General features: G+C 43.2%; 1 protein-coding gene across 2 annotated transcripts in view; it reads left to right on the top strand.

Annotated features, from left to right (window-relative positions):
- The window catches only part of mtmr4 (myotubularin related protein 4), a 52,428-nt gene that overhangs the window by 13,853 nt on the left and 14,345 nt on the right, over nt 1-24,230 (top strand). Inside the window, exons 3-10 of one of the 2 annotated variants that reach the window (XM_065962699.1) lie at nt 10,340-10,429; nt 16,884-17,000; nt 18,059-18,088; nt 19,293-19,375; nt 20,579-20,745; nt 20,852-20,948; nt 22,957-23,070; nt 23,910-24,109. In XM_065962699.1, coding sequence (XP_065818771.1) covers nt 10,340-10,429; nt 16,884-17,000; nt 18,059-18,088; nt 19,293-19,375; nt 20,579-20,745; nt 20,852-20,948; nt 22,957-23,070; nt 23,910-24,109 — 898 coding nt within the window. The remainder of the gene's footprint in view (nt 1-10,339; nt 10,430-16,883; nt 17,001-18,058; nt 18,089-19,292; nt 19,376-20,578; nt 20,746-20,851; nt 20,949-22,956; nt 23,071-23,909; nt 24,110-24,230) is intronic. The other variant, XM_065962700.1, reaches the window with a different exon arrangement.

Below are 24,230 nucleotides of genomic sequence, written 5' to 3'. Positions count from 1 at the left end.
CAATCGAAAGGTCAGAGTGCGGCCCCACTTTTGATGTTTCACAGTCCAAAAAAATCACTAACAAAAGTTGAATTATTATAGAAAACACAGTGAGAAATCGGATCAGCCGGTGCAAATTTGGAGTAATACGCAGATATTTATGGACGTGATGTGTTTGGATCATGAGGACTCTTGTCGATGCAGCAGGACCGTTTTTGTTTGAATATTATGTTCAGGGTTCAGTGAAGATTCAAATGTTGAGTTATAAAAAAAACCTAAAAATGGTTGTTTGTTTTTCGATGGTCTGACAGATTTGTAGATTGTGGCTGCTTTGATTGTTGGATCCGTAGCACACACTGGCAGGCGTCTGGGCCTTCTGTATTGTAAACAGGCATTTGTAATATGGTTATGAGGGCTCCATAACGTCAACTTAATGAATGAACGAAAGAGTCCTATCATTATCACCATTTCCTAACAAGTCCAGAAGCTTATTGTGGTTTATCTTGTATGTTGCAAATAAGAATATGGATCAATGAGCGCTAAGACAGATGAAATTTGACGATCAGACGAAGATAGACTAAATCCAACCAATCTGGTCCTTAGTTGGGGACATCCCTAGTGTATTGTAGTACTCGAAACCTGGTCTCAAGACTTTTTAAAGGTCTCGGTTTCGTCTTTGAATCGAAAGCATTTATATTCTGTCTTGTCTCGGGCTCAGACTGGACGGACTCTGGATTTTAAATCAAGACTGTTCAAGACCCGGTGTTACGGGAAGGTTGTTACGATATTTATGGTCTTGTTCTTGTTCTTGTCTCGGTCTCGAACCCTAAATGTCTTTGTCTTTTCTCAGAGCACTCTGGTCTCGGGTATGTCTTGGTCTCGGTTAGTGTGGCCTTGTAGTATACTACACATGGCAGACATGTACTGACTTTGTCTATCAAGGCAGCCTGCAATATAAATGGATTTTAGCTCAAGCAATATGTGATGCTCACATGAGACACGTATCAAAAACCATCAATGATGATACTGAGAAAGCTCCACATGACTTTCCATTACTGCCCCGTCTCCAGACCACATTAATCACAGAGTTATCAGGTGGATCAAGAAGGCTGCAGCTGCAGGGCTCCTCTTCTCACGTCTTTATGACCAGACATGAAAAGGCTCTGCACAATTTATGAACTGTCTTTCATGTGTCTGCTGCTGCTGAGTTTGCAGTTCTTCTTCTGCGTCATCGTCTGTATAATTTAGCATCCACGTCCGCTGTTACTCAAGTGGATCTCAGCTCTGTCTTGTCCTGCAGTAGTGGGCATCTAAGTTTCATCATCATGACGATTGTTTTGATGTAAGTATGGGGGGTAAAAAAACATCTTTGGTTAATGCGTCTTCTGTCTCAGATATATCATGTTTATCCCCCTCAGCGGTATGTTGTCTGCACCAAATGGAACTATAAAAAGCCTAATTGAATTTGAGTTTGAGTTTGAAAGATTTTCCATGACTCAGATTCGATTATACCAGCTGAGATAAACAAATTAAGGGTTTGAGTATGGCAGAAACCTTTTTTTGGGAAACCCTCTTTAGTACCTGTGATGGGTCTGGTTTTGTCTCACCTGCACAGCCCATGTGTTATGACACTGACAAACTATCATCATAGAGAATAAGACACACTAATATAAACCAGAGGAGGTTGTATTTTAAGTCAGAGGAACATCCTCAAGAGAAGAAATGTCTGGAACTTTTACTCTAATGTTTTTAGTTCCCTGCTGAGTGGCAACCTCTGACGTTTGAAAGTGAGGCAAATGCAAAAAAAAAAAACTGCTTTACCAAGAACAGCAACTTGAAGTCATTATGGAAGGTGAGTTGTTCCCCACCTGTTAACCTGTTAAATATGTCAAACTTAGAGGTGCTGGTGGCGCAGTGGTTGGTGCGCGCGTCCCATGTATAGAGGCTATGGTCCTCGGGGCGGGCGACCCGGGTTCAGATCCCACCTGTGGCTACTTTCCCACATGTCCTTCCCCACTCTCTTGCTCCCTGATTTCCGGCTCTATCCACTGTCCTGACGCTACATTAAAGGCACAAAAAGCCCCCAAAAAAATAATCTTTAAAAATGTCAAACTTAACAGCTAACATGTTTACAGCCTACTAAAAGAAAGTTTAGTCTTCAGACCCATAATGGCAACGATGCAAGGATTAGTTATTCAAAACTATGTTGGGCGTTTAAAATATGTTGCAGTGATGGAGGCGATCGCAAGAGAAGTGGTTCAGATAGAAGTGATTGTACCCGACCTAAAAAGCCTCTGCATGTTTCTAATGAGCTCCACGAGCAGAAACATGCTCAGCACAGATCTACTGATAATTTAATACGCTGAGTAGGATGAATCCATTCAAAACAGATCTATCTTTTGTATTTCTGTGCTGAGAGCTGGCTGTGACTTCTTATCTCGAGCTGCCCTGGCTTCTCAAAGGCCTTTTCATGTCAGCTGATCACAGTTAAAGATTCTGATTGGTCAGCTGCCTAGAACAAGATGGCAGCATCTGTCTAGCCGAGTGAGCTAACAACAGAGATGACACTAAGTGGATTTACTTTTAGTGCAAATGAAAAGGAGTAGGATGACAGTAACTTTCCAGCCTGGCCCTCACCAAATACGGTCACTTCTGGCAAAAGCAAAACAAGAAGGTGACAGCCATATTGCCTTCCTCAAGGCTTCAAAAATGCAGTCCTCAAATCAGTCGGTAACATCAGGGTGGTTATGTCCATTTCTTTTATGCCATGTTTGGATCCTGCACAAGTAGTCTGTTGTCTTGAGATCATTACTCTTTTATAGTTTTTTTTCTCAGTAAATCTTGCCGTTATGTTTTGCTTCTTGTGCTTATTGGCAACAATCAGGTCAAGTTATTAGAGGCCAGCTGCTAAAACGTGCCTCTGCAGGGAGGTCTGTTTACGTCTACTAATTGTGACTTAAACTGTGTTTCTCAACAACAAAAAATTAACTCTCCTTGTCTGGTTTCCTCCTCTTTTGGATTGGAGCCTGGCTATAAGACTGAAACGGGAATGATCATTTAGAACAGGGCGGCACATGAAATATTAACGTAGTCTGAGAGAGGACAGGGGGAAAAAAAGAAACGTGCATTTGAATAATTTGTCATGCTCGGCCATCTTTGATCTTGACCTATTACTCAGACTGCCCTGCCTAACTCCTCTTTCAGTTTAAATATCTTTGTCATGGTTGTTTTTCATTTGATGGGTTAGGGTTTTCTGCATATTTCGGAGGTCACCTCTGCTTCATGTAGAGATCCTCTTATCGGCCCGACTCGAGGACAAAAGCCCCGGTCAGATTAAGTAAATAAGCTGATGAGTAAAGACAGAAATTTGTTTCCAAAAAGCTTCGGAGAGAAATCGACTCTGCCTCTACAAAAAAAAAAAAAAAAAGAGGTTGTTGTATCCATGGCAACCAGACACTTTATTCATGTAGACTGTACCAGTGCCTTTCTAGTCTCTCCACCTAACCCACCTTTGAGATGTCATGCTGCCTGTTTTTGTTCTCTTTTTTCCCCATTCACGTTCGTGTGTAAATGTCTGGAAGGTAGTTTTATTCACCGGCAGTTTAAAACAATGTTCAGTGGATGTTTGTACCTGCGGTGCATGCACAGTGCTCACCTGCTACAACAGGGCCGTCTAGCCAGCTGCTGCCTCATATTATAGCTATTATGTCAGTACATGTCATCAAGCTATTACATGTGTTATCCATTCTGACATTAATACTCAAACTGTATAGAGGCGTATGTGTATGCCTGTCAGCTCCTGCTTCCCGAGTTCTGGTTGGACAAAGGTGGGGGAGGGTGCGCAGGCTCGCAGCAGTGACGAAGCAAAAAAAAAAAAAAAAAACGTGTCGGCCACAGGACAGGCTGTGCTCCATCTTTGAGAGTGAGAGCATTTCTCTTTTCCCTTTTAATCTTCTGTAAGCTGATTGTCTGCCTGGTTTTGGACACAATGCAATATGCACGATTCAAATTTCAGCAAACAGAAGCGCCTCTCTGCCGGTTTGTTTGCAGATGTAACAACAGGGTTTTAAGCTCTGTTTTGATCAAGTGTGGTCTGCCATGCGAAGGGATTTATGAATCATAATATCAAGGTTGTGAGCAGGAGGTTTCAAAACACTGTTGCACTGATATCTGCGCTTTAATGCAGCTGACTCTATTTTTCACTCTCACATTTTCTGTCCTTTGTAGACTCGGTAAGCTGTCTTAATAACTTGTCGGATAAACATTTTATTATCCATTCTTTCCAATGTTTATAAAATAGTCTCAGCACTAATGCATGTGTATAAATCCGCCTGTGTATATTGCCTGTTATTAATGGAGCAATACAACATCTTCACGACTTTGACTCAGCAGATTTGTGCCTTTTAAGGTACATTGTGTTCTGGCAGGCCTGTGAGAAGAGTGCAATGTCAGGACTGCTCCATAAGAGAATTAAGTAAAAGCTGCCAAGAATCTACATGGTTCTGCAGCACAAGACGTTTAGGGACCGACAGAGTGGATGGATTATTGATTTAGGATGTGTGTATATGTGTGTAAAGATTAAATGTTCCTCTCTGCTGATTAACAATGGATTTCTTAGGAGGAGGTTCTTTAATCATAACTTCTCCGGAATTTATGAAGGCTGTCTGGCACGCCTTCGTAAACTTTATTCCCTTTAAAAAAACAGCAAAGTGTCTGTGCCTGGAGAGCTGTGCTGATGCAGACTGCCCAGCAACAGTGTGTGTGTGTGTGTGTGCGTGTGTGTGTGTGCGTGTGTGTGTGTGTGCGTGTGTGCGTGCGTGCGTGCGTGCGTGCGTGCGTGCGTGCGTGAGATCAACCTGCATTGACCTCACCCTCCCAGGACCCCTCTGACCGATGGCTGCTGTCATGGTCCACTTATTCTCAGCTGAAAATAAGTGAAATTGATGAAGCACAGCTGCCTCATGCCAAAGGCTGACTTAGGTCAAAGGTCAAGAGATTAGCCAGGCTGCATTGCAGGAGGGATTTGGATGAGTTTGGACAGGTTAACTAGTCTGAGAGGTAGGCTCTTAGTGTCATCTGAAGAATATTTTTGTTTCTCAAAGACACCAAAGGCTAGAGCCTGACCGATTAATCGTCCGGCCGATATTAGCATACCAAGTGACTATTGGTATCGGCTAATTTTATTGCAGATATGCACTGATATTACTATTTATTCACCAGTCAAATAGCATTTAATTTGAGTCTCAGTGTATTACACTAGCAGTTCTCGTTCACCAGTAGAGGGCGCTATATGGATTACAACAAGTATCATCACTCCCCAGAGTGTCGAGCGGTGATGCACGTACATGTTTAGTTACTTTCCAGCTGAGTGACCATCTTGTCTTCATTATAAATATTTTCCAAAAGTGTTTGATAACTGCATTTTGTGGATCAACACAATAAATGTATCCATCTCCACAGATCGAAGATAGAATTAAGAAACATATTGGCTGAAATATCGATATCAGTATTGGCTGCGCACTACTAAAGACTGAGGTTCAAATTTTATATTTCACAGAGAGGTTCAGTGAGATTTCACCTCATCTAAACCTTCAGTGTGTCTTAAAACGGAAACACATTAACATAATGGCATCACTGAGGAAATGGAGCAGTGGCATACAGAGATAGCAGACAGCACTGATCGATGGAGCACCTCGCTGTGACACAGCCTTGACACCCACCTCCATGTCTGCCACCTGCACTGACATTTATTACAGTTTATGGTGTTGAGGTAGCAGGTAGACTGGCTTTGTGTTGAGACTCATCCCATCAATCTCTCCTCCTCTCAGACTTCTCATTCCCTCCAATACAAACTCCGACCTTGACACCTATACACTGTGTCTCTGCCTGACTTGGATTTAGGGCTGGAACTATTGATTACTTTCATTATCAATTGATTTTATCCTGCTAATGGTTTTGTCTATAAAAGTCCATAAAACAGTGAAAAATAGCCTTTAATATTACGCTTGGGACCAAGGTGGCATCTACAAAGTCATTGCGTTGTCTTGCTAACACTTGCAGATAATTCCTATTTAATGAATTAAATCGGATAAGCTTAAAGATCCCATATTGTCCTCATGTTCACCTTTCATGTCATCAGTCTGTGAAACCTATAGAGTAGCTTCGCATTATTTGGAGGTAAAAAAAAAAAAAGCTCCTAATTTCAGCCTCTGCCAGAGTAGTTTGTTTCAACTGCTGTCTCTTTAAGATCCCCCCTCCCTGCATGCGCACCTTCTTCCGATTGGCCAGTTCTCTGGAAGCCTGGTGTCGGGGGGCAGAATGCTGCAGGGCTGCCAGGGGCTCTCAACTGCTTGGAGAAGAGAGTCTATGTAAGAGTTTTCACCGGCTTAGTTTGAGGCTTGAAGCCATCTGGTGAAATTATATATCAGAATTTATGATAATTTCATAATTTATATCAATTATATTACATATCAGTGGAGCTATGGCATGATTTGCAGAACAAATTGTTTAGCGCCCTCTGCAGACTTATCCTGGCATTACTCAACAACATACGTTTAACTGAATGTGTCAGCTTTAACATCGTTTCTGTCTGGACTTTTTCCAGTTCAGATAAACTGACTGAACTTTGTCTGATAACAGTAAGACGTTGAGGGCACCTCAGAAGTTCAAACCCCAATTTTGGTCCCATAAAATTATTAGAAAATGGCCACACATTGTAATTAGACACACTACCGTCAAATTTGTCCTAAACTAGACAGTTTATCTTCTTTTAAAAAGCCATCTGTGTGGCAGAAGCTGATAAATGATGTTTTGGTCGGTCCAGTTCCTATGATCTCGACGCCTTTGAAATCACATACTGGCACATTGGTGGCTTGTGGGGGAGGGGTTGTCACTGTGGGATCTCCATCTGTTACCAGATAGCCCAATGGGTGGCATGCTTATCGTGGGGTATAATCACCGGCTTGGACCTTTTTGATGACAGATGCAATGATTGTAAACGTGGCAGGAGGTCTCCACGGTTGGACATGAAAGGATTTTCCTGCAATAATATGACATTTTGTTTCAAAGCTTGTTTTTAAGGAAACAACTCTTTTATTAGCAGGAGACCAACCAGAGTCAGTGGAGGTAGTACAGTTAAACTAACAACAAGTGACTATGTTCGGCCTCCCTCAGCTCCACCTTCAGGGCTCAGTTTCTGTTTTTATAAAGAAAGCGTTGATTAAAGGTCATACCCGGGTGAAGATGCTAAATCCAGCGTAAATGTATCACATCTTTGGAGTCATAAACGGATCATAAAATTATAAAAAGGACGTAAATATATGGAGCATTTAATACAACACAGAATTGGCGGGGGGGCTGGGGCTGGAGCCTATCCCAGCCACCATTGGGTGAGAGGCAGGGTACACCCTGGATTGGTCGCCTGTCGATCACAGTACTGACATGTAGAGACAGACAACCAGCCTACGAGCAATTTAGAGTTTCCAGTTACCCTAACGAGCATGTCTTTGGACTGCAGGAGGAAGCTGGAGTACCTGGAGAGAACCCACACATGCACAAGGACAACATGCAAACTCCACACAGAGAGACTCCTGTCAGACGGGGATTTGAACTATGTCTATGACTCGATAATGTTCAAGCAGCCAAAAGTTAAACTGGCTTCCTCCATAGAGAATGCGGTATATCTCCTTTGTTCCTGAAATGAAGGCAAGAGGCTGAATCATGGCAGCACTTGAATGAATGAATGAATGTATGTATGAAATCTTTTATGGCCCCCGGGGGAATTTGCCTTGCAGCGAGAGCCTAAAAACATAAATGACAAAAGACGTCTACCGCCATACACGACAGCACATTAGAACATGAAACAATTTAGACTATTGAATGTTCATGTTAAAGAAAAGTGTACAGGACATAATTTATTCTGATATATAATAACAAGGGCTGTCAGCATTAACAAGTCAGTCACGTTTAATTAAGGTCTGAAATTAATCTTGTGCTGTTTTGTCCCTTCAGGCTCACCGTAGATAGTGGTCCTCAGTGTCTCCCTGCAGTCTCAGTGATGTAAAAGAAGGACACTGCTGCTTCTTTGAATGTCTCATTTCATTTTAACAAACTCTGATAGCTCAGCTGACGAGTCCAAAGTAATATCTACCTTATGACATCACACATTGACCTTTGTTACCGTTCCTTTGAGCTGTTTGACCTCAGTTTGGGATCCCTAACCACTTCCTGTTTCTGTGCTTAACTTCATGTCCTACCTTCCATCTACAGGAAGGGCCTTACTTTATTTCAAAATAAAAGCAGACAACAAGGAAAGTACTCGCAGCTTAAGACAGGACAAACATTCAAAATAAAAGCTCAACAATTATTTTTTTATGGAAATAATTGAATTTCAAACATGCGATTAATAATGCGATTAATTGCAATTAAATACTGAAATTTAGCGATTAATCGAGATGAATATTTGTAATTGTTTGGTAGCTCATATAACTTGTAAGTAAATATGTACAGTGTTTTCTTTGTTGCTTTATCTTTGGATCTTATGACGTTTTCACTCAGTATGTCATTTCATCGTTTGACAGCACTAATAATAGTCTTTGAAATCTGGATTTTAGTCAACTTAATGCACTTTGAGTATACTTTAAGTAATCAAGTAAACAATGGGTATGTCCTTCAAACACGGGAGAGAATACAAGAGAGGGTACTCGAGTAACACAGGTGCCTGTAAGGAGCTCAGTGTGAGAGAGGGGCTGGAGCTACAAGGACGAGGTCGACTGCACCTTTGTCCCTCTCTCGCTCTCTTCTCTGCTTGTTGACGTGTTGCAGTCTAAATTTAGCCAAAAAATCCATCTTAGCTTGATCAAAATGTTGCATTGACGAGCACCCTCGTCAAATTATCCCAGAAGCATTTATTTGAAGAAGTCAATGTCAGTGCATGAGTCATGAAAAACTTGTGTGTGAAATACTTCTCCAAGTCTGAGTGCACAGAACTGTAGTATGCATGCACAAAAACAGAGTCTTTGGTATCTGATGCCAAGTGCTGATTATCATTTGCACCTTCACCAACAACCTGCACCGGGCCAAAGCACATTCTTCCTTCAGCATTGTTATTGATCAACTGAAGAGAAAGGCTGCTGAGAATCGAGCAGAACACGTTTGTAAAGTAGTCTGCCTCATTGACCCGAGACAAGGTCATCTGCCCCATATTTGGAGAGACTTTTAAATCGCTCGTGGTCAATTTTTAATCTCATACGTGACGTCTGTGAGTTAGCTGATGGTGACTTTGATATTCCATCTGGCATGCAGCTCAGATCAAACACTCCCCCTGATAATGCCCAATACAAGACCAGACAAAAACCTTTAAATGGGGTTTGTTTTTAAAGATAATTAAGTACATATTGGCCTGTCTGATCTTCTTTCAATGTTGTTTGACACTGTTGTTAATAAACTGTATTGGAACAAGGTCTGAAGATGTTATTTCTTCAATCGTGTATATTGGAATTTGACCTTGCCAACGTGACAACATCCAGTGGTTTGTGGACTAGCTTTTGGCAATTTGGCCGTCGACATCTTAGCTTCCTCTGTGCCAGAAGTAGTCATGTGATGACTGATGGGAATTGCAAGGCCTCTATACTGGTTGAGAGGTTGATATGGTAGTTGCATGTTTGCCAAGATGTAATCATTCCCTGCTTTATTGCCTGTTTTAATCTAAAAAGGAACAGTTTCTTCAAAATGAACATCATATTGTTAAGACGAGTGATGAGAACAGAAAGTCATATGGAAATTTTGACTGAGGGGATTCATCAAGTGAGGAGCTGACATTTTCTCAAGCCATTTTCACATATGAGAATTTCAGGAGGACTGCTCCTGATATTCTCCTGATCTGGTTGTTCACACATGCACCTAGGGAGAGACTATCCCTGTCAGACGGGAGGTGGGGGGGGGGGGGGGGGGGGGGGGGGTCTCCTGAGGGAAGGCATGATGTAAAAGAAAAACGATGAAGAAGTAGCTGACGAAGCAACAGAGTCCTCTATACGACGCTATAATGAGACTATGTGTCTGTCTATCAATGCTACGTGTAGTTAAACAGAATCACAATGTGAACTAAAGAGTGGAGAAGAACATACTGGAGAACAGGAAACATAATGCAGCAGGTTCATTAGAGCACAGAGATGGTAGAGCAAGTTCAGGCTCCTCCACATTATTTTCACTTTTCAGACCCAGATGCTGCGTCCACTACTTAAACACAGTCCATGTTTTTAATTTGTATCTTGACATGGTGTCTCACCCTGCTGTGTTTACCTGAACAATGACTTACTTGTTATTCATCTGACCACCTCCGTGTTGTGTTTGTGTCTGACAGGGTGAAGAGGGGCCTCCCAGCCTGGAGTATATCAATGCCAAGGACCTGTTCCCCCAGAAGGAGCTGGTGAAGGAGGATGAAAGCCTTCAGGTGAGTGAGTGACACCTGCTGCTGCAGAGCACAGACCCATCTGCTCCGACACCCAGCTGCATGTCTGTGGAGAAGACGACCTGGAGATTGTAGCTCCTTCACATTATGATCTCATCTCAAGTCCTGGCTGCTGGTTTGGCTGCAGGCTTTCCCTCTAAAAACCCCTGACAGAGCTTCACTCCGTAATGTAGGGTTGCTAAGATATTACTGCAGAAGTGTCAACTTGGCAGACTTAAGACCAGACACTGAGGTAGGGATGTTGGCGCTGACCAGAAACAGAATTTTCCTATCATTGCGCCGTCATCCTCCATTCCTACAAAATGTGCCAAAAGTATATTTTACATCTGAAGCCGTGTTCAACAGATTTAGAGGGGAACTAAACCCCAACGTTTCGGCCAACAGGCGCGATATCATATATCATACACATATCATACATACAAGGATTGCTGTTCTCACCTGAGCGAACAAACATCTCTGACTTCTTCTGAAGTTGTAGAACTGATTCTGTTGTTGCAGGCTACGAGTGATAGTAAAGACAAGTCACAGGTGACTTTATGAATCATATTTGATTCGAATCACAAGATCATATTTGATGCAGCTGCTCAGACTGACTACCTTTCCTTACTTTGCAATTTCCATTTTTTCAAGCTGAGACTCCATTATTAGTCCTCTTCATTTTAATGCTGCGTTCCATTTGATCTCAGAAGTCGGAAATTCTGAGTTTCCAGTCTGATATGTCATCAGGAACGCCCCCTGAAGTCAGAATTCCGATTCGGAAACTCGTAGAACCTTCAGTAGCCCGAGTTCAAATCCAATATGGCTGCTACGTGCATCAACTGTTTAAGCTGGTACTTTTGTGTTTATTAGCAGCTTAGTCGTCTTTTTGTGTAATTAAATTAATCACACTGATGGTATCATGCAAGTTGTCTCTGTGGAGGTGTTTTCATGTTATTTTCGGTCAGGAACTTTTTTCACGTAGTGTGTTATTATCTTCTGGTATTACCTAACAAAACAAAGGTACTCCTGGAGGCGTCCATGTTGCTTTTCTGACTTGCAACTGGAATGCAGTTAACTCGGGTGTGACGTCATTCCCAGTTACGAGATCTGAGGTAAATGGAACGAAGAATAAGGAGACCTAGACTTTATCTGTGCGAGGCTTTAACAAGAGTGGAAGGTATGTTTTTACTTCAGGAAGTGAAATATGTTGACAAAGCCTGTCATGGTCACAGTATAGAAATGCTGGAGAAGGTGTGAATCACACTCTTCTGTAGTAGTCGTGGTTGTTTTCATGTGTGGCTGTCACACAGACGGAGAAATGACAGCCTGCTACTTCACAGCTGTCTCTGGCATATCCCGCATTATTTTAACCATGGACCTCAAGCAGATTATTATGTCACCATGATACTCTGGTGCCTTGTCGATTATGATCTATTCAAATAATTGTGTTAATTGTTTAAAGATAGTCAGAAGCTTTTTCCTAAAAAATTAAATACAGACTTATCCTAAAGTAAAGCTGCTCCATTATCACGTCTGGGCCTTTATACATGTGTGATGGGGGACTGTTCTCCACCTTTGACAATGTTGAACATGTAAAAAATACACCATTCATGTAGCAGATGTCTCTGTATCTGCAGCTGCAGCAAAGGAGGCTCGGAGTTGAGGTGCTTATTGTCAGTTTTTGGACCACAACCGGCTGTAAAGTAACTTACAATACATTTTGGATTGTTGTCTCCCTGAAGCCATCTGATACCTGCATGATAAATACGGACACGGGGAGATGAAACAGAGAAAAGTTGTGTTCCTGTTTGTTCAGTGAATAATCTGCAGGTGACGCACGGCCTGAAGTGTGGTGGGTGATCCCAACAGAGCACCCAATAGCAACCGGCGCTGCTTCTGAATCTCACAAAGAGAGAGGACTTTAATCAACTTGTTTTGTATTTTTTTCACAGAGATCGATTAGACAACACGCGCCCTGCGTGTTGTCAAGGCGGCTGCCTTTTAATATAAAGTGCTGCGTGAAACATAAACTTAAAAGTTGTTCATTCAGTGCAGCAGGTGACAATAAACACTTCTATGCCCACAAGACTTTTATTGGCTCAGTTTTAAGTTCATAAATTGGTCATTGTTTCTGCTTAAAGGAAGAATGTGCAACTTTTTGATCCAGTAGAGGTCGCCCTTGAGCTCCAGCATGAAACCAAAACAAACTGCTGTTTAGTGACACCTCCCCCATACTGAAGCCTCCGTTCTCCTCCAGAGACACACCTCCAACCCCTCTCCACTTGCGTTTGCACAAAGGAGTCAAGTGCAAGCGATGGACAAAATTGTCCTCAGCTCGAGCTGCATTGTTGTGTTAGCATGCTAATGATAGCGCTCTTTAGTTAGCTCGTAGCTTCACTTTGCAAGCTAAATGTACACAGAATGACTGTGATCGAACAACACTTGACACTCTAACACATGTGATGTCCAAATAATCAGTGAGTACGTTCTTCTTGCCAGAAAAACATTTTCAGAGAATTTGCACATTCTTCCTTTAAACATTTGACTTATCAACTGATTTAAAATACTTGTAAAGGCCTGTGGTTGTTGGAGAGCTGCATAAAAAACTGTGTCCCAAAAAAGCACTTCCACATCAGAGGACAAAGAGCAGTGCACATAAAAGAATGAGGGTCGCTAAAGTGAGCAGGTTTTGGGAGAAGTCTTTTTCACAATGTAGATGCCACTAGCAGAATAGAGATGGAAAACGTGCACGGCGCCCTCTGCACTGAAGAGTTTGTACTCTCCGGCCGTCTGGTGGGTAATGGAGCTGAGCATCATGTGTCTGGAGAGCTGGACAAAGGGAAGGTGGAGCTCGGGGTCACCGTCTGCTGTCTCTGTTTTCATGGTTTTAAAGAGAAGCATGTTTCCACCTGGGTGGTAATGAACTGCAGGGAGTAAAAACTATTTAAACAAATTAGATGTTTTACTTTAAAGTGGTGGTTTTGCGTGCTGTGCAAACGTCCTGGTAGATTTCTGTATTGTAAGAAGACTAGAGGGACTCTGTAACAATGCTTCTGTATTTTATCCACCTTGCACATTTTTCCTGTTTCTGCACATCAATCTCCTCCCCCTTCATTCACACATGCTCTCACACGTTGTGTCTCGTATTTGAGTGTAGGCCCTTCCTGCAAGAAATTCTCTGACAGATGATGTCTCTAACTACAGCTTTCCCCACTGGCAAATTACAGACATTTCCCTATCCCACTGTGTTTAATACCCCTCTGCATCTCCTCTCGTGTGTGCGTGCTGGCAGCGCTGCATGCTTGCAGTTGTGCTCATGCACACGTGCTCGTCCTCACAGGCAGGCTGCTCAAACCGGAAGTCACGACTCAGAAGTCGACCAGTGTTATTCACGTGTCTCTCTCTCGCTCCCTTTCTTTCTCTCTCTTTTTTTTTTTTTAGTAAATAATTCTGCTGCTGAAGACTTGGCAGAGGAAATGTGACACAGTATCTTCTGCTGCACTTGCTGGCTGCCGGTGACTCATGCACCTACTTTTGGAGCACAGCTTGTCTAATGCAGCTCCCAGTCTGTGCAGCATGTTAACTATGGCACTCTCGGCAGGACGAGTAAGGTCTCTTGCACGGCAGAGCAGCAGACTTCATAGCTGCACGCTCTCATTTGAGCCCTTTCTGCCGCTGTTGCTGCCATATTTAATGCAAATAGAGTGCATCCCCTGACTCATCATGAATGCAAAAATGCTCCAATTTAGGTTCCCACCCTTTTCCTCTCCTTTTTTTTTTTTTACGTTGCAGAAATGTATCTGCACATTTTTCCATTGCTGTCAACAACTAGAGCTGCTCTGTTGTGGTTTTGGTGCCAGCTTGGTTTGTAAACCTGCCACTTTAAATCTGATTGAGTGGCAAAGTTGAAATATTTCTAACCACATGCGACATTTCATTTGTCAGAGTTTAGATATCCCACTCTTCAGAAGTTCTTGTTCATGGTGCCAAGGGGCCTGCAGCCTATATTTGGCTCTGTTGGTGTGTGAGCGAGTGCCGAGTACTACGTGCTCCATTTCCCAGGTTAAGCTGTACTCGCTCCCTCATCATGCTTCCTTTCCTGGATCACGCACACATTTTCACTTAGCAATGAGCAACAGCGGTTGGAGTCATAAATATCAGGGCTTTCAAAACTTGATGGCTTGTCAGGAAGCTTCAAACTATTTGATAATCAACATTAGTCCTCTAAATAAAGTTTGAATCTACTATAAGGTCTCTGAGTTAGCAGATGCTACCAGATGCTTGCTCATGTGCTCTGTGTACAATAACTAAGGCTGTGCTTTTTACCATGCTGGCTAATGTTGTTTCAAGTAAGCCTGATTTTCTGACATCTTACCATAATCCTCCCATCTGCCCCGCTGCCTGTCCTCTATTAACATGCACCGGGTTCTCCTCTGCGTGACTCAGCAATGCATGTTAAAGCAGGATGAGGTGATGTTGTCTCTAAGCAACACTGTTGTCCGCACTACCAGCGGCTAAACAACAAGACCTGAGTTGCATTTTTCGGTCCCCAGGCAGTCACACAGCAGTGATGACTAAGAGAAACTACAGTGTGAGGAGGTCGTGTAAATGAGGGGAGAGAGAGAGAGAGAGAGAGAGAGAGAGAGAGAGAGAGAGAGAGAGAGAGAGAGAGAGAGAGAGAGAGAGAGAGAGAGAGAGAGAGAGAGAGAGAGAGAGAGAGAGAGAGAGAGAGAGAGAGAGAGAGAGAGAGAGAGAGAGAGAGAGAGAGACTCCCAGCAGACTTCATATGTTGTTTTATTATTCAAAGTGGTTTAATGTCTGTACATAATGTCAGAAATGATAAACAACTGCTGTAGATGCTCTGATCATTATTTTAAGAGCAGCTGTTTTTAACAGCAGAACAATATCAATTACCCAAGGGGTCAGGGTGAGGCGGCCTCATCGGAAATCTGGTGTACGCGTCCTTTTCCATATGAAATGAGACATTGTTTAGAAGTTGGCTACTGTAGCTGCGGCTAATGCCCTGCCTGAAAAATGTTTTCTATGAACCTCCTCTGGGAACCAATTATCTTAATGTAAGGGTGTCACTGCAGCCAAAGCCCGGACTTGGCTGTGTGTTTCATGAAATGGGTACGAGTAAGAATGTTAATGGACAGTTTGTGATCCCTCATGGTACAGTCGCCGGCTCCAGTGCAGACAGTCTCTCTTGTCTGCCTGCTCATTCAGGCTCACCAACAAGCCCCTCTGTGCTCACAAAGGTCCTTCTGTAAAGCTACTTTGTGCTAATTGGACAGCTACACATGCACACTGTTTCCCACATGTACCCCTCTTTGTCATATCTGTAATGTCACTCTAACCACAGGACGTACAAGTTTAGCTTCTGGTAGGCCGAAGGGTGTGAGCGTGAATTTCATCTTTGATTCATGTCTTCAGAATTCTCTGTACTGGTGCCAATAAAACATTTGAGTTTCAGTTACTATAAATCAACACAACAGATATTCTACTAATCCTTCTCAAGCACATTAGTGTTTAATTTTAGGGCCTGACTATCTGACACCGATATATCGGCCAATATCTTTCTTAGATCTATGTTCGATCTGTAGAGATAGATATAGATTTACACATTTATTGCGTTGATCCCTTAAGTGCAGTCATCAAACACTTGTGAAAAAGATATATAACAAAGAGAAGATGGTCACTCAACTGGAACATAACTGAGCATGTACGTGCATCACCGCTTGACACTCTGGAGAGTGGTGATGCTTGTTGTAATCCATATAGCGCCCTCTGCTGGTGACAGAGAACTGCTTGTAATACAATGAAACTCAAATGTAATGCTATTTGACCGGTGCATATCTGTGATAAAATTAGCCGATACCGATAGTCACCGAAATCCTAATATCGGCCAATATTATTGGCTGGCTGATAAATCGGTTGTGCTCTATTTAATTTTAAAAGTTTATTTTTGGGCTTTTAGTACCTTTACTGAAGTGATAGGGCCGGACACCAGGGAGAGAGAGAGGGAAAGGAGCCACAGTTTTTCTTGGTACCTGAGCTGCTCGGTCGTAGCCGTCTGCTCAGCCCTGAAGCTTTTCATATTCTATGCCGTGGTTAATTTATAGATGGTGAAACAAGTTGTTTGTTGAGTTGCCTGATACCACCGTCTTTAATGCCAACCGCTTTCTGCTGCAGATTCGCGTCTGTTAAGTAACATCCGTCTTTTCAAAGCCAAACCACCTCCACCTCTAATGATGTTGATTCAGAGGGTGGCGCTGTTTGTTTACTCACTGCCTAAGCAACGCCTCACAGAGCAGCTGGTATGGCTTTAGGTAGACTGTTTAAAAATGCATGTTCTGATTCTCCCAGCAGACATAACACTGCCCGACAATAAGCAGGTGTCTCTGTCATGTTTTTGCTGCTTTGGATTCAACAATGTGGTTGTTTTGTGCTTCTGCAGGTGCCATTCCCAGTTCTTCAGGGGGAAGGGGTGGAATATCTTGGCCATGCCGATGAAGCCATCATTGCCATTTCTAACTACCGACTCCACATCAAGTTCAAGGACTCTGTCATCAACGTGAGTGCACGTCACAGACAGTAAACACACAGACCAACCACAAATGGAGAGTCTCACTCCGGTCCAAATGTTCTCTGCTGCTGCCGTGTCATTACAGAAGCCAATAGCAGAAGAGAGGAGGCTGTAATATGTAGTTTGGATGCACACACAGGCTTTTTCCTATTCCCCCCTATAAATTTTGATAAACACATAATTGTGCTAAGAGGGCAAATAAACCTACAAGAATTCGACATGGGGTGCCATTTAAATGGGTTTTCATAATGTCCGAGCGTAGTTGGCATGAGGTTGTGTGTACCACAGGAGCAGCGGGGCCCTCTGATCTTCATGCAGGGGAGGTTTAATGTGACATCTAGGCTTCCAAAGGCCCGACCCCCGCTGGCACTGATGTCCACCAGCTTGCTCCTGCTGACGTCAGGCCTTGCTCAAACACAAACAGGCCAATTGTTTGCATTCACTGGCAGCAAAATTCCTCCTTCTTCCAAAATCCCTGTCAAGTTTTCCAGAAGGATTCGGCTACTGGAAAAGATGACAGGGGATAGAAAAGGAGGAGAAGAAGGAGGTGAGGGGACAAGTTGGTTCCTAACCTTGGCTTACTATAGCAGAGGAGAGTTAGATTCAAGCTTCGAGCTAAAATGTCACCAGCTTGCAGTTGCTCTCGGCTGCTTTTCCTGCCGGGCAGAGACCTGCCTTGACCCCGGCATCGCAGATGAACTCTAAATGAACGGCAACAACCTTTCACCCACCCCCCACCCCTTTCACCACTCCTCCGCCTGCTTCTGAGCTGTTTTCTTGCCCTTTGCTCCCGTCCATGTTTGTCTTTCTCTCCATGATTTCCCTTTCGACTCAGTCATGTGCTGCAAGTAGCAAACTCCATGATCCACTCAGTTATCGTCTCATCTTTCAGCCTCTTTTTGATGTTTTCTTTCCTGTTAACTCTTCATTTCCTTTTTGTCTCCTGAATCCTTTGGTATAATAGTTTTTCCATCTCCTCCTGTCTTGTGTCTTCCCTCCCTCCCTCCCTCCTATGTGTGTGCTCTATGGTGTCACTTGTGTTATAGACCTACCCAGGTGTGGACAATGAGATATCTGTGAGTACCATATGATAAAACACCACCCTCTGCCACAGACTAGACAGCTTAAGTCATTCAGCTGCTCCTCACTTAAAACAATTACAGTGCTCTGGGGACAGATTGTCATTTACGTCCAAGTTAGTGGGAACACTGGCTTTATTGTGTTCTTCCTTGAGAACACATTGCAGATAACTGTGGTGCAATGTGTTGGCTGACCTTATTTTTTTGCAATAAAAGATAAAGAAAAATGTTAAGTGTTGTTTGATGGAAATGGAAATGGCACCAAAATAACCGATCCGTACCGCCCTATTTTTTTGCTACCCTTCTTTTGGGATGCCAATCATAACGATCCGACCCTAAACGCTGGAGCTAGACTCCCTGCAGTCCATTGATACGTAGAAAGAATCGCAACTCCCCCGGCACCATTTTACCATAGCAGCACCTTCAGTAACACCCGTTTGCAGGATACTTTCATAGCTTAGAAAGGACCGTGAACAATCCTGTTAATATCTTTTGTAACATAACAGATAGAGCTCGACCGATAAATCGGCAAGCCGATAATATCGGCCGATATTAGCATATCCAGTGACTATCAGTATCAGCTTATTTTATCACAGATATCTGCTGATATTACTTGATTCTTTCACCAGTCAAATAGCATTTCATTTGCACTTCATTGAATTGAAGTAGCAGTTCTCTGTCACCAGCAGAGGGCGCTATATTGATTACAACAAGCATCATCACTCTCCAGTGGGTTGAGCGGTGATGCACGTACTGTATATGCTCAGTTACTTTCCAGTCGAGTGACCATCTTGTCTTCATTATAAATCTTTTCCACAAGTGTTAGGTTGTAACTGAATTAAAGGGATCAACGCAATAAATGTGTAAATCTAAATTCATCTCTACAGATTGAACATAGATCTGAGAAAAATATCGGCCGATATATCGGTATCTGATTTTTTTTCCCCTCCCCTATTATGGGTATCTGGCATAAAAATCCTGTATCGGTTGGGCCCTAGTAACAGATAATGTAGAGACAAAGTGAGATTACTTTAGCAGCTTTTCGTCTGCAGGGTGATTAAAGCTCTACTTTGTGTCTCTAACTTAAGATTCAGTCTGTACTAGATCAGAGGGTGGTTACCTTTTTTTTTGCAGATGTAGTGTGTGCTCTGACGGCGTGCCATCAGGTTGACCACAGGTGCTGTCTGTCTCCCCCCTACAGGTGCCTCTCAGGCTGATCGAGAGCGTGGAGAGCAGAGATATGTTCCAGCTGCACATCATCTGCAAAGACTCCAAAGTTGTCAGGTGAGAAAAGCAACTACCCTCCACTCTAATGTCGTCGTAATAACGCTGCAGGCGGATTGATGCCAGCGTGAATCGAGTCCAACAGTCTGGTACACATTTGAATAAATGATTCAGGAGTTTATTTCTGTCTGGACACGAAGAGAAGAGTTGTATCACACAAGAACACTTAAGCACTAATCAATATGTCCAGGGTTAAAAATAGTGGCTAAAAACTCTTACAGTCGTTATGTAAATATGATTATCGTTCTACTCCAGCATCTCCATTATCTTCAGACTGTGGTGATTATGGAGCTGCTGCCTTGTATGTGACAATGCCTCATTTTGAAACAAGATTTATCCGCTTGGCGTCTGGTTGATGTATGATTATATTTTCTCTTCTTTGCTGCAACGTCCACATCCATCATGTTTGCTGGTTTGAAATCATGTTTCCCCACCTAAACTCACCTGCTGCGCTGTCATTGGCTGGAGGAAACACACAGCTCCGTCCAGAAACGTCCCGAGTCAACCAGAACAAACCAGAACAAACCAGAACAGTAAAATCCAGTCAGAGGACAGAGTCTCTGCAGACACAGTCACCACCACACATGTATGGAGGCTAGGGCTGGGCGATATGACCTCAAATCAACATCACAATTAATTGAACATTTTACCTCGATTACGATTAATGAACGATTATTTCATTTTTGTTTTTTGCCCTCATAGTTCACTGATGTGGTTTCTACAAATTTTAGTTAAGTAGAAATTAACTTCTCCAAAATAGTAGCAAATAAATAACTTGCATGTCTTGCAAACAGCTATTCTGCAGTGTTTACATTTGATTATTTTGTACGGTGTCGTCTTCCCTAAAGACAAAATGTGTCCAAAGGACGCCTGAAAATAATCAAAATAATCAACACGGGGAATATTTTGTCGATTAGAGAGTTCTGAATGTCGGTTTCGATTCATTTCCGATTAACTGTCCAGCCCTAATGGAGGCCCAAAAGGGATGATGGAGCAGCTTTACTTTAGTATAAGTCTGTGTTTTGTTTTTCAGGGAAAAGCCACCAAGCCTTTAAATACATCTGATTGGTTAAACAATATCAGACATGTCGGTCTTGATTTTTGATGAAGGAGTCATAGGAGGCTCCTGAGGCCCTGAGCAGTTGAGAACCACAAGTTTAAAGGCTGGAAAATCTCACTTTTTTCACGTTGTGTTTGCCACAGATGTCACTTTTCAACGTTCAAGCAATGCCAGGAGTGGGTGAAGCGTCTGAACCGGGCCATAGCCCACCCGTCCCGACTGGAGGACCTGTTCGCTCTGGCCTATCACGCCTGGTGTCTGGGAGGCTGCACTGATGATGAAGACCAGCACGTTCATCTCTGTCGCCCAGGTAAACACATTTACAACAACAACTTTCAAGACTGAAGTTTAACCCCAAAAAATCTTTTAACAATCTTCTCCCTCCCTGCTGTGTGTGTGTGTGTGTGTGTGTGCAGGTGACCATGTGCGCCAAAGGATGGAGGTTGAGGTGAAGCGGTTGGGCTTCGACACACAGAACATCTGGAGAGTGTCGGACATAAACTGCAACTTCAAGTACGTCACAGATACCTAACCGATCAAAGCCCTGACAGCGCTGTGGCAGCACTAAGCTGCACGATACTGTAACTTTAAAGGAAGAATATGAGATTTTTTACACTTAAATATAGCAGAAATCAAGTATATCCTCTAAAAACAACTCTGTGAGTCATGACTGTCTACAATGAGTGTGACACCTGAGTCCCACTGTCTGTGATGTTTTCTGAGCCGTATCTACAGCGTGTTTACATCGACGGGACGACCGGCTGGCTCATCACCTCGCGTATTAAAGTTGTTTAATTGAGGGACTAGAGAAAAGAAGAATAACATACTGTACTCACTGCTTATTTGAATGTCACATAAGCATTTATAGAACACGGTCATTTCGGGTAAATTTACATGCAGTGTGAAGATACGAGCATAATAAAGATCGCTAGCATTAGCATGCTAACACAACAATGCAGCGTGAGTTGTTTTGGTTTCATGCTGGTGCTCAAGAGCGACATCTACTGGATCAAAAAGTTAAATATTCTTCCTTTAAAGAGCCGTGATGATTGTTTAGACATCGAGAAGGTTTAGGAGAGATTAAATGCGAGCTGTGACGGAGAGCAGGGCTGGAGTAGCGGCGCTGTTATCAACGTGTCACTGATCTGAACAGACTGTGGGATTGACAACGTGTGTGTCAGCACATCTCTAAACTGTGTCAGAACATTATCAGGACATGGGAGTTAAGTTGGTAATGACTAAAGGGATCACCATCATATACAAAGTCCATGTTGGCTAAAGAATCAGGAGGATTTAAGGTTTTCTTTGGTAGGAAAGTGGTCATGTGACGGGGGTCTTTTTGTCGGCTCATGGCAAACAGGAGCTGCTTCCTACAAAGGAGTATTAGGGCCACATTAAGGGGGGGAAATCTGAGGATTCACCTCTGTATTTTCTGTTATTATTCTTTTTTATGAATGAATCTTTTCAACTGTGATACATCGAAAGCTGGTCCTCACTGTGACCTTTCAATGGACACCTCGTTTGTCCAATTACGACCTTCCATTCGCTGTTCCCAGCCTGTTACAGCCAATGAGAGCTTTAGTTAAAAGGCGGTGCCTGCTCCTGATGCCCGCTTCCTGGCCAATTGCATTTGACTGTGCCAATGATTGACGTCTCTCGTAGCCTATGAAATGCTGAACATATGGATCAATAACTCAGGGTGATTTCTTCATGCATGCACTAAGGAGATTGATTACCAGTATGACTTATGTTCAGATTTTAATATAAATACGTTTTCTACAACACAGATCCATGTGTTTGCTTGTCGGCCTTGTCTCGTCTGACCTCTGAGGTCCGGAGCGCCCTCATTAATGTTCAGTCTTAAACGTGTACAGAGTAGCCGTCAGTCAAGCCGAATTAATGCAGGTTACAGTGTGTCTGTGTGTACCTGAGCATCAGACCTGTGTCCCCTTTTGCTGCCTCTAGAAATAAACGCTACACATAAAATAAAAAAGGTCAGTCTGCTCAGAGGACCCCGGAGAGCACATCCTGCTGAGGGAGACAGACACACAGGACAACCGGCTAATTAAACGAGCCGCAGCCTGCTGAGGCCCATGACTCAGCACAGTGTTTCACTCTCTCTCTACCTACTCGCACACATGCGCATGCACTTTGTCTCCTTCTCCCTCTTTAGTCAGCCAGCAGGTGAATAGAAACTGAAGAGAGTATCATAGGAGAGGCGGAGGAGGAGGTGGAGACCAGAGACAGATGGAGTCAGGCCGAAGCACTCTGTGATTTAGTTCCTGCCAAAGCTGAGTTGTTGATGCAGTAGTGACCCTGAAAAGCAGAACATTACTGTATTGTGTGTCGAAGCTGTTTAATCTTGGTTTGTTTGTGTTTTCTCAATGAAAGACTTGCAGTGTCCTCAGTTCTCTTAAATCATCCTCGGTATATTGGCTGCATAACGTTTGCAGCAGTACAAACTGCACTCGCTCTTCCTGACTAATAAAAAAGAATGCATCTCTTTCACTGTCGTCTGCAGGCTGTGTGCCAGCTATCCACAGAAGCTCCTCGTTCCAATCTGGATCACGGACAAGGAGCTGGAGAGCGTGGCTTCCTTCAGATCCTGGAAGAGGATCCCGGTGGTGGTCTACAGGTTTGTTTACTGACTCAGTCACACGAACAGAGGTCGTAGAAGTAAACACATTTTACTCAAGTAGAAGAAGAACACGTACTACTCAGAGGGACATTTAAAACCAGCTGATTCTCTGCACAGCTTACTGAACCTCATGTTCTTCGACATTTAACTTCAATTAAGCTAAAAAAATACAAAACTTCGTTACTGTTACTGAAATGATAAAGTGATCTTACTGTATGATCAGACATTAAGGAAACATGCTATGTTGAAGTGCTGGCTTCTCTGACAACAATGCAGCAGCCAGTATGTCCTCCTTCTAACTTTAGATTCTGGTCCTGAATGCTCTGGATTTGTTTGGACCAGAGAAGGTAGGCGCTTTTAAGGCACCCCCACACGGCCGTTTTGGACGCCCCTCGGTTTGCCAGATATGAGAGCAGTTATCAGGTCAACAGGTGTTGCAGCGATGGAAGCGGGCAAGAGAAGTGGTTCAGATAGAAGTGATTGTACCCGACCTAAAAAGCCTCTGCATGTTTCTAATAAGCTCCACGAGCAGAAACGTGCTCAAACTAGGATCAATATTGGAGATGCTTTTGAAAAATGGAGAGAGGTTAGAACACAGAAAGGTTTACAGACTGATGCAGAGCTGGATAAACACTGAAGCTTCAGTGTCCACCACATGGCAACCTGCATGAGCATCGACTCTAGAGAGGAGGGGGGAGACAGCTCTCTACAATGTAGTGATGTTTTGAGCATTATATATTTTAGTACAGATGTTTTTGTTTACATCCTCTGAACACAAGTGTCTTTGTCACCAGATCTGCTTTTTGTTCAATGACTCTATGACCTTGATCCTTCAGGCACCAGAAGAACGGGGTAGTGATCGCCCGCTGTAGCCAGCCTGAGATCAGCTGGTGGGGCTGGAGGAACACAGATGATGAGTACCTGGTGACATCCATTGCCAAGGCCTGTCAGATGGACACTGGATCCAAGGTCACCTGTGGGGCACCTGCCTGCCGACAACGCGGGGAAGCTCCCGACTCCTCTGACAGTGATTTTGGTAAATTGATACTTTGGGTCATTTGGGTATACAGGGTAGATTGATGGGTGCACCGTTAGAGTACTGCAGATCATGAGAGTATCTGCAAACTACCCACAGGTAATGATGTGTAACATAAGTG

Source organism: Labrus bergylta, chromosome 14 (assembly GCF_963930695.1).
Source record: "Labrus bergylta chromosome 14, fLabBer1.1, whole genome shotgun sequence".
Classification (NCBI taxonomy): domain Eukaryota; kingdom Metazoa; phylum Chordata; class Actinopteri; order Labriformes; family Labridae; genus Labrus; species Labrus bergylta.
This window is presented reverse-complemented; position numbering and strand designations above follow the sequence as displayed.